Source organism: Dasypus novemcinctus, chromosome 24 (genome assembly GCF_030445035.2).
Source record: "Dasypus novemcinctus isolate mDasNov1 chromosome 24, mDasNov1.1.hap2, whole genome shotgun sequence".
Classification (NCBI taxonomy): Eukaryota; Metazoa; Chordata; class Mammalia; order Cingulata; family Dasypodidae; genus Dasypus; species Dasypus novemcinctus.
In genome coordinates, this window is record NC_080696.1 from 34,053,581 (window position 1) to 34,066,906 (window position 13,326).

General features: G+C 43.7%; 1 protein-coding gene and 1 pseudogene across 1 annotated transcript in view; one reads left to right on the top strand and one right to left on the bottom strand.

Annotated features, from left to right (window-relative positions):
- Window positions 1-13,326, top strand: part of EFCAB8 (EF-hand calcium binding domain 8) — a 118,516-nt gene that overhangs the window by 47,634 nt on the left and 57,556 nt on the right. Inside the window, exons 21-22 of the mRNA XM_058287350.1 lie at window positions 8,799-9,020; window positions 9,583-9,741. Coding sequence (XP_058143333.1) covers window positions 8,799-9,020; window positions 9,583-9,741 — 381 coding nt within the window. The remainder of the gene's footprint in view (window positions 1-8,798; window positions 9,021-9,582; window positions 9,742-13,326) is intronic.
- LOC101445800 (small ribosomal subunit protein uS17-like) lies at window positions 399-1,293 on the bottom strand (annotated as a pseudogene).

A 13,326-nucleotide genomic window follows, 5' to 3' on the forward strand; every position in this document is an offset into this window, starting at 1 on the left:
GTCTATCCAGCCAGCCTGCTCCTGGTGTTGGATGGTTAGTTTTCTAGGTTTTTCCTTTATAGGCAACATTGCAATGAACATCCTTGTACATAAATTTTTTCCCTTTTGTCTATTTCCTAAATATAAAACCCCAGGATTAGAAATATACTCTTTGAAAGTTTATTGATATTATTTCCTAAATATAAAACCCCCAGGATTAGAAATATACTCTTTGAAAGTTTATTGATATGTTTTGTTAAGTAATACTATAAGCACCAGGTAATGCTCAGGGGGCCCTTAATATCTGCCAGGCACTAAGTGTACCGTTTTATTTTTTATTTTTTGTGGTTGGGAAATTATTTATACTGAGCAGGGGGTGGTGGGGGGGTGGGGGGAATGGAGTGGGTAGGTGTCCAGGCTCAGAACTTCTGGAACTGCTTCTTGGTGCCCGCAGCCTTGGTGACCTTGAGCATGTTGAAGCGTGCAGTCTTGCTCAGGGACGGGCACTTGCCCACTGTGACAATGTCACTGATCTGGGCATCCCTGAAATGCGGACAGGTGCACAGACATGTTCTTGTGGTGCTTCTTTTTTTTTTAAGATTTATTTATTTATTTATTCCTTTCCCCTCCCTCCCCCCGGTTGTCTGTTTTCTGTGTCTATTTGCTGCATCTTCTTTGTCCACTTCTGTTGTTGTCAGTGGCACAGGAATTTGTGTTTCTTTTTATTGCGTCATCTTGTGTCAGCTCTGTGTGTGTGCTTGGCACCATTCCTGGGCAGACTGCACTTTCTTTCGCGCTGGGGGGCTCTCCTTATGGGGCGCACTCCTTGCGTGTGGGGCTCCCCTACACAGGGACACCCCTGCCTGGCACGGCACTCCTTTGTATGCATCAGCACTGCACATGGGCCAGCGCCACACGGGTCAAGGAGGCCCGGGGTTTGAACCGCAGACCTCCCATGTGGTAGACGGACGCCCTAACCACTGGGCCAAGTGCGCCGCCTTGTGCTTCTTAAAGCAGTTGTATTTACGGATGTAGTGGAGGTAGTCCCTTCAGATGACGATGTCCTTTGCATCTTCATCTTGGTGACCACACCAGACAGGTTGAGCCCTTGGATGGAGAAGTTACCAGTGAAGGGACATTTCTCATTGATGTAGGTGCCTCTGTGGCCTCTGTGGGTGTCTTAAAGTCCAGACTGGCATTTTTGTAGTAACGCAGAAGCTTCTCCTTGCCAGTTTCTCCAACCAAGACCCTCTTCTTGTTTCGGAAGATTGTCGACTGCTTTTGGTAGGCATGTGCAGTTTGAATGTCTGCCATCTTCCCAGCTACTTGAAAAAAAGAGGCTTACTGGTTTTAAATGTATTATTTTCCTTTTATCCCTTAAATACCCCTGGGAGGTATGTGCCATAATTATTCCTTTTTTATGGATGAAGAAACTGAGGCTCAACAAGGTGAAGACTTGCAAAAGGTCTCACTGCCTGTAATGGCAGAGTCAGTGTTGGTTCCACATCTGTTTGACTTTGAATCTGAGTTCTTAAAAACTCTTTGTACTGCCTCTTTGGGAATACTTTGTGCTTTTCACCTGATGGAGTGGTGTGTTATATGGATTTTTATTGTGAATCTTGACTGATTTTTTTCTTATTCTTATTTTTTGAATAACTTTATTGAGATATAATACACCTATCATACAATCCACACATTCAAGTGTACTATTCAGTGAGTTTTAATACATTCACAGATACGTAATCACCACTGCAATTTAGAACATTTTCATTACCTTACAAAGAAATCACATACTCCTTAGCTATTACCCTGTATTGTCCCAGACTCCCTACTCCCCACTCCCCATCCTGTCAGCCCTAAGCAGCCCACTAAGTTACTTTCTATCTCTATGGATTTTCCTATTCTGGACGTTCATATAAATGTAGTCTCATAATATGTGGCCTTTTATTATTATTATTATTTTTTAAGATTTATTTTTTATTTCTCTCCTCTTTCCTGCCACCCCCCCTGCTCCCCCGTTGTCTGCTCTCTATGTCCATTCGCTGTGTGTTCTTCTGTGTCCACTTATATTTTTGTCATCGGCACCGGGAATCTGTGTCTCTTTTTTATTGCGTCATCTTGCTGCGTCAGCTCTCCATATGTGTGGCGCCACTCCTGGGCAGGCTGTGCTTTCTTTGCACAGGGCAGCTTTCCTTGCAGGGTGCACTCCTTGCGCATGGGGCTCCCTTATTTGGCGGACAGCCCTGCATGGCATGGCGCTCCTTGCGTGCATCAGCACTGTGCATGGGCCGGCTCCCCACATGGATCAGGAGGTCCTGGATTTGAACCGTGGACCTTCCATGTGGTAGATGGACGCTCTATTGGTTGAGCCAGATCCACTTCCTGTGGTCTTTTATTATTGGCGTCTTTCACTTAGCATGATGTTTTTAAGGTTCATCCATGTTGTAGCCTGTATCAGTACTTCATTCCTTTTTATGGCTGAATAATATTCCATTGTATGGATATATGACATTTTGTTTATCCCTCCTTCACTTGATAGATGTTTGGGTTGTTTCCACATTTTGACTGTTATAAATAATGCTGTTATAAACATTCATGTACAAGTTTTTGTATGGACATAAATTTTAATTTCTCTTGGGTCTATACCTAGGAATGGAATTGCTGGGTTATATGGTAATTCTGTGTTTAAACATTTAAGGAATTGCCAGACTATTTTCCAAAGTGGCTATACCATTTTACGTTCACAATAGCAGTTTATGAGGGTTCCAGTTCTCCACATCCTCATCAACACTTGTTTTTATGTCATTTGATTATAGCCATCCTAATAGGTGTGAGGTGGTTATCTTGTGGTTTTGATTTGCATTTCCTTAATGAGTAAGCATGTTGAACATCTTTTCATGTACTTATTAGCCATTTGTCTATCTTTGGAGAAATGTCTATTCAGATCCTTTGCCCTTTTTTAAAAAGAAATATTTTTATATTTTTTGAATTAGAGAAGTTGTAGGTTTATAGAAAAATTACACAGAAAACAGAGTTTACATATATATATATATATATATATATACACCCCATATTATTAATGTTTTCATTAATGTGGTACCTTTGTTATAACTGATGAAAGAATATTATTAAAATTATAATATTGACTATAGTTCATAGTTTACATTAAGGCTCACTGTGTTGTACAGTCCTGTGGTATTTAAAAATTTTGTATTCTGTTCACATATACACAACCTAAAATTTCCCCTTTAACAACATTCAAATATATAATTTGGTGGTGGTAATTACATTCACAATGTTGTGCTACCATCATGACCATTCATTACCAAAACTTTTCCATCACTCCACAATAGAAATTCTGTACCAAATAAGCATTAACTCTCCATTCCCTGTTCCTACTCACTTGATAACCTGTATTCTAGTTTCTGACTCTATGGATTTGCTTATTCTAATTATTTCACATCAATGTGATCATACAATATTTGTCCTTTTGGGTCTGGCTTATTTCACTTAACATGTGTTCAAGGATCATCCATGCTGTTGCATATATCAGAACGTCATTCCTTTTTAGAGCTGAATAAGATCCCATTGTATGTATATTCCACATTTTGTTTATCCATTCATCAGTTGATGGGCACCTGGGTTGTTTCCATCTTTGGGTGATTTTAAGTAAAGCTGCTACTTGTAAATAACATCAGTGTGCAAATACCTCTTTGAGCCCCTGCTTTACATTCTTTTGAGTATATACGTAGAAGTGGGATTGCTGGGTCATCTGGTAATTCTTTTTTTTTTTTTAATTAGTTATTTTATTTATTTCTCCCCCTGCCCCCATTGTCTGCTCTCTGTGTCCATTCGTTGTGTGTTCTTCTGTGTCTGCTTGTATTCTCGTTAGGTGGCTCTGGGACCCATCCTGGGACTTAACTTTCTGAGGTACCACCAAACTGTCTTTCACAGCAGCTGCACCATTTTTCATTCTTACTAAACAGTGAATGTTTCCATTTCTCCACATCCTAATGCTTGTTATTTTCAGTTAAAAAAAAAAAGGAGCATTCTAATGGGTATGAAATGGTATATCATTGTGGTTTTGATTTACATTTTTCTGATGATTAATGATGTCCAATATCTTTTCACATGCTTATTGGCCATTTGTATATCTACTTTGGAGAACTGTCTATTCAGATCCTTTGCCTCTTTTCTAAAATTGGGTTATTTATCTTTTTTCTTATTCAGTTGTAAGAGTTCTTTATGTATTATAGATATATATCCCTTATCAGATAGATGATTTTCAGTTTTTCTCCTAGTCTATGCTTTATTTTTTTTACTTTCTTGATGGTGTCCTTTGTAGCACAAAAGTTTTTTATTTTTTATAATATATGAATTGATTTTCAGATATTAAACCAACCTTGCAGTCCTAGGATAAATCCCACTTGGTCATGAAGCACAATTCTTTTTATATTTTGATGGCTTGTTTTGCTAGTATTTTGTTGAAGATTTTTGCATGCATATTCATAATGATATTGGTCTGTAGTTTTCTTTAGATGTCTTTGTCTGGTTTTGGTATCAGGGAATATTGGATTCATAAAATGAATTGGGAAGTGTTCCTTCCTACTCTTATTTTTTGGAAGAGTTTGTGAAGAATTGGTATCATTTCTCCTTTAAATGTCTGAGAGAACACAGAGTGTCCTGGATTTTTCTTTGTGGGTAGTTCATTATTCCTAATTAAATCTCTTCATTTGTTGTAGAACTGTTCAAATTTTCTGTTTCTTCTAGATCAGTTTTGGTACTATGTGTGTTTCTAGGAGTTTGTCCATTTCACCTAAGGTATCTAATTTGTTGGTGTACAGTTATTCATTTTATTTTTTTATGATTCTTTTTATTTCTGCAAGGTTAGTAATAATGTTCCCTCTTTCTGATTCTAGTAATTTGAATCTTTTCTCTTTTTCCTTTGTCAGTCTAAGGGTTTGTCAATTTTGTTGATTTTGTCGAAGAACCAGTTCATGGTTTTATCTCTTTTCTTTATTTTTTTCTATTCTCTATTCCATTAACTTCTATTCTAATCTTTATTATTTCCTTTCTTATGTTAGTTTAAGGTTTAGTTTGCTCTACTTTTTTTTTTGTGCCTTAAAATAAGGTTATTGATTTGAGATCTTTCTTCTTTCTTTAATATAGGCATTTATAGCTATAATCTTCCCTCTAAGCATTGCTGTAGCTGCATCCTCTTAATTAAATTTTTTTGATTAAGATTTTTAAAAGATTTATTATTTTTAAAAAGATTTATTTATTTCTCTCTTCTCCTCCATTGTCTGCTCTCTGTGTCCATTTGTTGTGTGTTCTTCTGTGTCTGCTTGTATTCTCATTAGGCAACTCCAGGAACTGATCCTTTCGCAGTGGGAGAGAAGTGATTATTCTCTTGTGCCATCTCAGCTCCCTGGTCTGCTGTGTCTTTTATTATCTCTCCTCTGTGTCTCTTTTTGTTGCGTCATCTTGCTGCACCAGCTGTCCGCCCCTGGGGACCTCTTTCTATGCCTCTGCTTTGCCGATTCCAGACTCCTTAAGACTTCTCTCAGCCTCTTGGGGCTTCTCTGTCTTTCTGCAGTCCTCTTTCTCACATGGCAGGATCAAAATGGCAGCTTCTTTTCTTTGTGTGTGTGTTCTCTTTCTTTCTGTGTCTCCATTTATATAGGGCTTTAGTAAAAAGGCAGAGACCCAGTCTGATTCACGCCTCACTGACATAGTCTAATCAAAAGGGATCTAATTGGGAAGTGGATGTGGCTCAAGCAGTTGGGCTCCTGCCTACCACACGGGAGGTCCATGGTTTGGTTCCCAGTATTTCCTAAAGAAAACAGCGAGCTGGTGCAGTGGGCAGGCATAGCAAGCTGACATAGCAAGATGACACAACAAGAGACACAGGAGGAAGAACATAATGAGAGATACAACAAAGGAGGGAACGGAGGTGGCTTAAGTGATTAGGTGCCTCCCTCCAACATTGGAGGTCCTGGGTTTGGTTCCCAGTGCCTCATAAAGAAACAAAGAAGGGAAACGGACTTGGCCCAGTGGTTAGGGCATCCGTCTACCACATGGGAGGTCCGCGGTTCAAACCCTGGGCCTCCTTGACCCGTGTGGAGCTGGCCCATGCGCGGTGCTGATGCGCGCAAGGAGTGCCGAGCCATGCAAGGGTGTCCCCGCGTAGGGGAGCCCCACGCGCAAGGAGTGCGCCTGTGAGGAGAGCTGCCCAGCACGAAAGAAAGTGCAGCCTGCCCAGGAATGGCACCGCCCACACTTCCCGTGCCGCTGACAACAACAGAAGCAGACAAAGAAACAAGACCCAGCAAACAGACACAGAGAACAGACAACGGGGGGAGAGGGGGGATTAAATAAATAAATAAATAAATCTTTAAAAAAAAAGAAAAGAAAAGAAACAAAGAAGATGAACAGACATAGCAAGTCCCAAACAATGAGAGGGTGGGGAGAAATAAATAATAAATCTTAAAAAAGTGATCTAATCAAGTTCTCTTAACCAAATCTAATGCAATCAAAGGGTCTTACACCCACAGGAATGGATTAGTTAAAAAGCAGTCTTTTCTGGGATTCACAAAAGAACTTCAAACTGTCACCAACACCATGATTGGCAGGTGTGTGTGTGTGTGTAAGCTCTCTAAGGCTGGCCTGCTTCTGATGCTGACCCTCACCCCTGTATCCTATGTGCTCTGCCCTCCATCCCTCCTTGAGCAACAAAGTTCTTTCTCTCTAGGTAGCTGGGCAATGGCAGAGTAAAACCTTTCAGGATGGTTCCCTAGAAAGGGCTACAGAGTGGAAATCCTGAGCGCCAGGTGTCATCTGTTCTCTGTTCCCCTTCTTGGCCTAATATGCTCTACAACTCTGACTGTGCTCTTAGCCTGATGCAGCACATCAGCCAAGCAACTCTCTCCTTAAACTTGCTGGGGAAAGTAATTTCCCATTGTGGATTACAGGAGTGACATGTTAGATAAAAGTTAGCAGAGGTGGAAAGAACATGATCTAAAGACCTGCACAAGAATTTGGTTAAAATACTTTCATGACTGATTAGCTGAAAATACGGGTATTTTGCTTGAAGGAGAAAGCTTTGGTTTTCCAAATCATTTTCCCCCTCCCCTCCCCCATCTTGCTGTTTTTTTTTTTTTTTTTAAAGATTTATTTTTATTTTATTTAATTCCCCTCCCCCGGTTGTCTGTTTTTCTTGTGTCTTTTTGCTGCGTCTTGTTTCTTTGTCCGCTTCTGTTGTCGTCAGCGGCACGGGAAGTGTGGGCGGCGCCATTCCTCGGCAGGCTGCACTGTCTTTCGCGCTGGGCAGCTCTCCTTATGGGTGCACTCCTTGCGCGTGGGGCTCCCCTATGCGGGGGACACCCCTGTGTGGCAGGGCACTCCTTGCACGCATCAGCACTGCGCATGGGCCAGCTCCACACGGGTCAAGGAGGCCCGGGGCTTGAACCATGGACCTCCCATGTGGTAGACGGACGCCCTAACCACTGGGCCAAAGTCCGTTTCCCTGCTGTGTTTTTTTGTTGTTGTCTCTGTCCATTCACTGTGTGATCTTCTTTACCTATTTCTTTTTTTGTCTTCTCTTCCCATCTTTCTCCTCTAGGATTCACCAGGATTTGATCCTGGGGACCTCTGATGTGGAGAGAGGTTCCCTGTCAATTGCACCACCTCAGTTCCTGGTCTCTGCTGCACTTCACCTTGACTCTCCCCTTCATCTGTCTTTTGTTGCATCATCATCTCGCTGTGTGACTCACTTATGTGGACACTCGGCTTTGCTGCGTGGGCACTGGTTCACTGCGTGGGCACTGGCTCACCATGCGGGCACTGGCTCACCATGCGGGCACTTGGCTCACTATGTAGGCACTTAGCTCACCACATGGGTACCCACGTGGGAACTTGGCTCTCTGCGTGGGCACTCAGCTCACCATGTGGGTACTCGGCTCACTGCATGGACACTTGGCTTGCCACATGGGTACTGGCTTGCTGGGCAGGCGTACTTTCTGTTTTTCACCAGGAGACCCCAGAGATTGAACTTGGCTCCTCCCATGTGGTAGGCAGAGGCCTATCACTTGAGCCACATCTGCTTCCCCAAATCATTTTTTTTTTAAGATTTATTTTATTTATTTGTCCCCCCTTGCCGCTTGCTTGCTGTCTGGTCTGTGTCCATTTGCTGTGTGTTCTTCTGTGTCTGTTTGTCTCCCTTTGTTGTGTCATCTTGCTGTGCCAGCTCTCTGTGGGTGTGGGCTGTCAGCTCTCCATGGGTGCAGGCCAACTTGTCTTCACAAGGAAGCCCTGGGAAGCAAACTCAGGGCCTCCCATATGGTAGACAGGAGCCCAGTCGATTGAGCTACATCCACTTCCCCCCAAATCATTTTGAGTTGAGTTAAAGGTCTTAAAAAAGTCTCATTTGAGATTTTTGGGTTGTTTCTAATGTGGAGTTATTGCAAATAATAAATATTGCAAATCAAAGTTGTCTGTCTTTACTCATTCAACAAACATTTATTGATCACCTACTGAGTGTCAGGTACTGTTCTATAGCTGAGGATAAAGCAGTGAAAAAAAGATAAAAATCCGTGCCCTCAAGGAGCTTATATTCTAGTAAAATGTTTCTTGGGACCAGCTAGATAGGAAGGGTGGAGCAGTCATCACCATTTTCTTTGTGCATCAAGGAGATCAAGGAGTGGGTAGGTGTAGTGACTTGTCCCAGGTGCCTCAGTGACAGGTGGTAGTGGCTGGGCTGAGCCCTGGCCCGTTGCCCTGGCTCATTACCCTGCTGGGCTGGGCCCACCTCTCTCTTACAGATAATCTTCCTGCAGACCAGGCCTCGCCTGCCCCAGACGGCTGCCCTGCTGAGCAGCTGCATTGATGGCTACATCTATGCTTGGTCCATCCATGGGAATGGAGGCCTGCTGGGAAAGTTCCCTGTGGATGTCCAAGACAATAGGGACGTGGTTGTGGGTGCCATGGCCACTGACAAAAATGACTGGATCCTCATCACAGGGGATTGCAAAGGATACATCAAGGTGAGGAAGAAAGATGGAAGGCTGGCGTCAACCAAGCTTCTGGCCAGCTTTTTGTCCCATGTGGTCTTTGCCTGGTCTCCACTCCTTCTGGGTACTGGTTTCATTTGTAAAACAATGGGAAGTAGGGTGAATTACCTCAGAAGTCCTCTCCTGCTCTGGTGTGCTAAGGGAATTGAGCAAGAAGTCACTTTGTTTTTGTTTTGATTTTTCATTTGATTGAAAAGACCCCTCCAAGAATCTTCCCCAGTGAACCTGTGTTCCATCATTTTCTTACAACTCCCTGCTCCCCCAGCTATGCTGTGATCAGGTGTCCCAGGAGCTGGGTTTGTGCTTTGTGGTGAGACATGAGTCAAGAGTGTCTTATCCTTGGGTTAGTCACTCCATCTCAGTGAGTCTGGCCTGCAAAATCTCTAAGATCCCTTCCGGTCCTGAGAGTCTGGGTGTCAGAGGGGTGAGGAAGAACTATTCCTGGGTGAAGAGGAATGGCATGCAAGCAGTCTACAGAGTGAGTTGGGGTTGGGGTCAAAGGGTGCTGGGCCACTAACCCACACTTTGTGTCTAGATCTGGGACATCAAGGATTACTGCACATTTGCTAACGACTGGCCATCACAAGCCAGTCAGGGAAGACACATCTCTGAAACACAGAACAAGTTCCAGGTCTCAACAGCTAAACCACTGCGGCTTAGCATCTCAGAATACAAGCCCTTGAAGGAGAGTAAGGTAGGAAGATGACTGGAGGGTTCCTCCGGAAAGTACCTTTGATTCCCATTAATGAGCTGGGGTCTGGATTCTCTGAGATTGAGTCTTCTTCTGTCTTGTTCAAGGTTGTCTGACTAATGTAGAAAAGTCTCTGAACTAAACGTCTCTGTTAACCATTTAGACTCAATATACACGCACCATATGTACACACAGGCATGCACACCTTTTCCATGGGCAGTGAGGACCCTGGAGTCGTGCATGCTTTTAAAAAATAACTAAAATTGTTATGTATTTTCTCAAACAGCTGATATATTAACATGGCTCCAGACTCACCTGGTATTTCCCTGATGACTAATGAAGTTGAACACCTTTTCATTAGTTATCAGGAAAATGCAAATTAAAACCCAGATGTGATACTACTATATGTACACCCACCAGAATGTCTAAAACTAAAAAGATAGGCAATACCAAATGTTGGCAAGGATGTGTTAATAGATCCATTGAAACTCATACACTGCTGGTATGAAAGTACATTGGTAGAATTACCTTGGCAAACTGATTTGCAGTAGCTACTAAAGCTGAATATTATGCTTACCCTATGACTCACAGTTCCGCACAGGTTTATACTTGTGATAGTTAGGCTATTGTGTCAACTCGGCCAGGTAATTGTGCCCACTTGTTTGGTGAAGCAAGCACTGGGCTAACTGTAATACAAGGGCATTTATGAACGTTAGACAACATTGACTTTACTGCAGTGGTAATCATAGATAGCTGGTTATAATTACATCAGTCAGGGAGATTGCCATCAGCAATGAGTGCTGCTTAGCCCAATCGGTTGAATGCCTTAAAAGGGGGAAGTGATTCCAGCATAGATAAAGAATTTCCCAGCTCGTCTTTGGACAGCCAACATCTCCCAGAACTCATCCAGAACCTTCATTGGACTTGTATTGCAGTCCCTGGTTGCAGCCTGCCTGCGGAACCTGGACTTGTGCATCCCCATGACTGCGTGAGAGAATCTTATAGAACTGCATGCTGTTGACAGATATCTCTTGTTGATTCTGTTTCTCTAGAGAACCCTGACTAATACAATACCCAAGATAAATCATGCAGTTAAAAGATATGTATATATGATAATATATATGATAAAAGATAAGAAAGATATGAGTGTTCATAGAATTACTATTTGTAATAACTCCACATTAGAAACAACCCAAGGCCCATCACTAGTAGCCTAGATAAATAATTTGTGGGGGAAGCGGACTTGGCCCAATGGACAGGGCATCTGCCTACCACATGGGAGGTCCGCAGTTCAAACCCCGGGCCTCCTTGACCTGGGTGGAGCTGGCCCACGTGCAGTGCTGATGTGCGCAAGGAGTGCCCTGTCACGCAGGGGTATCCCCATGTAGGAGAGCCCCACATGCAAGGAGTGCGCCCTGTAAGGAGAGCCACCCAACGTGAAAGTGTTACGGCTGTCACTATTGCCTCCCTTTTAGGTATTGCTGGCCTAAGTACCGGAACCGCCGCTGTCGTTCTCCAAAAACAAGGCTTTTCCCACTTGAGAGCTGCCATAGATGAAGATTTAGCACGCATTGAAAACTCCATCACCCATCTCTAGAAATCCCTTACATCCTTATCAGAAGTTGTTCTCCAGAACAGGAGAGGTTTAGATCTACTTTTCCTTAAGCAAGGAGGGCTTTGTGCCGCACTAGGCGAGGAATGTTGCTTTTACGCTGACCATTCTGGCTTAGTCAAAGATTCCATGTCCAAACTTAGGGAAGGAATTGCAAACCGCAAACGTGAGTGAGAAGCCCAAGGAAGTGCCTCCTGGGGATTCAACGGAATCCTTCCTTACATTCTCCCCATACTAGGCCCCTTAATAACCATACTCCTTATAATATCCTTTGCACCTTGGGCCATAAAAAGAATTATACAACTAGTAAAAGACCAAATTGATTCCGCTCTTAGCAGGCCTATTCAAGTGCACTATCACTGGCTTCACCTCGCTGATCAAGGTATATCTTTAGACTAACTAACTGCTGCCCACCCTCACGGGTGAAAAGCCCCCTCCTACGGAAACAGCCATACGCGGTCTATGAAGGCTTCCCGTTATAGCTTGCTGTAATTGCAAGCCATCTGTCGCTGAGGCGCTGGACTGGTTAGCCAATGACAGGCAACTGGGCTAACCCATCAATCAACCTAAGACAGGGACATGGCCTTTTGCTGCCATGATTCCCAATGATGGGTAAGATTGATTGCATACCGGGTAAGACGAATCGCTTACCGGTTGTAGCCCCGACCTAAGACAGCCACAGCCCCCCTTTCAGCACGGGAGTACCTTGCAGCCGCATTCTTCCTCCATCCTTTTGAAAAACAAAGGGAGGACCCCTGTTGGGCGCCAGTGTGTCTCAGCCAGCAGGACGATCAACGGGCGCTCTGGACCCTATGAGGGAAGAATGGTATGGGACAAGAGACACAAAGAACGACAGCAAGACAGTATTCTGATCAAGCTGCAAAATTTTATTGAGGGGACAGAGCATATATACTCTAGGGAGGAGGGGGGTGGCGGGTAAGGATAGGTGACGGTCTGGGATTGGCAGCTGCTGTTGCTAGGGCGGAAGAGACAGGCGGGTAAGCACTTTTGGCGTGAACTAGTTTCGTAAAGAAGGGAGAGGGTGACCTAAGCTATTGTTGTATCAGTCCAGGCGGCCATGTTACCGGCATTCCTGAAAGGTAGATTCTATGCATGCTGCCTTAATCGCCCATAACATGAAAGAAAGTTCAGCCTGCCCAGGAATGGTGCCACACACATGGAGAGCTAACACAAGCAGATGATGCAACAAAAAGAAACACAGATTCCCAGTGCCACTGATAAGGATAGAAAGGTCACAAAAGAACACACAATGAGTGGACACAGAAAGCAGACAACTGGGGGGAGGGGAGGGGTGAAGGGGAGAGAGAAAAAAATTTGTGGTATGTATGTACTGCAGAAGCCAGATATAAAAGACTAATTTTTAAAAACGATTTATTTATTTATTTATTTCTCTCCTCTTCCCCCCCCTCCCTGGTTGTCTGTTCTGTGTCTATTTGCTGCATCTTCTTTGTCTGCTTCTGTTATTGTCAGCGGCATGGGAATCTGTGTTTCTTTTTGTTACGTCATCTTGCTGTGTCAGCTCTCCATGTGTGCAGCGCCATTCCTGGGCAGGCTGCACTTTATTTTGTGCTGGGCGGCTGTCCTTACAGGGCGCACTCCTTGCATGTGGGGCTCTCCTACGCGGGGATACCCCTGTGTGGCACGGCACTCCTTGTGCACATCAGCACTGTGCATTGGCCAACTCTACACTGGTCAAGGAGGCCCCGGGTTTGAACTGCGGACCTCCCATGTGGTAGACAGACGCCCTAACCACTGGGCCAAGTCCGCTTCCCAAAACGATTTACTTTATAGTTAAGATTCCATTTATATATGGTACAAAAACAGAAGAAATCTGTCCTATTAGAAGTGATAAATTTTGGTGGAAGGAGTGGAATGACTAGCAGGGGTCATGAGGGGAATGTTTTTGGGGAATTGGTACTGTTCTGTTTCATTATCTAGGTGATCATACAGCTGAT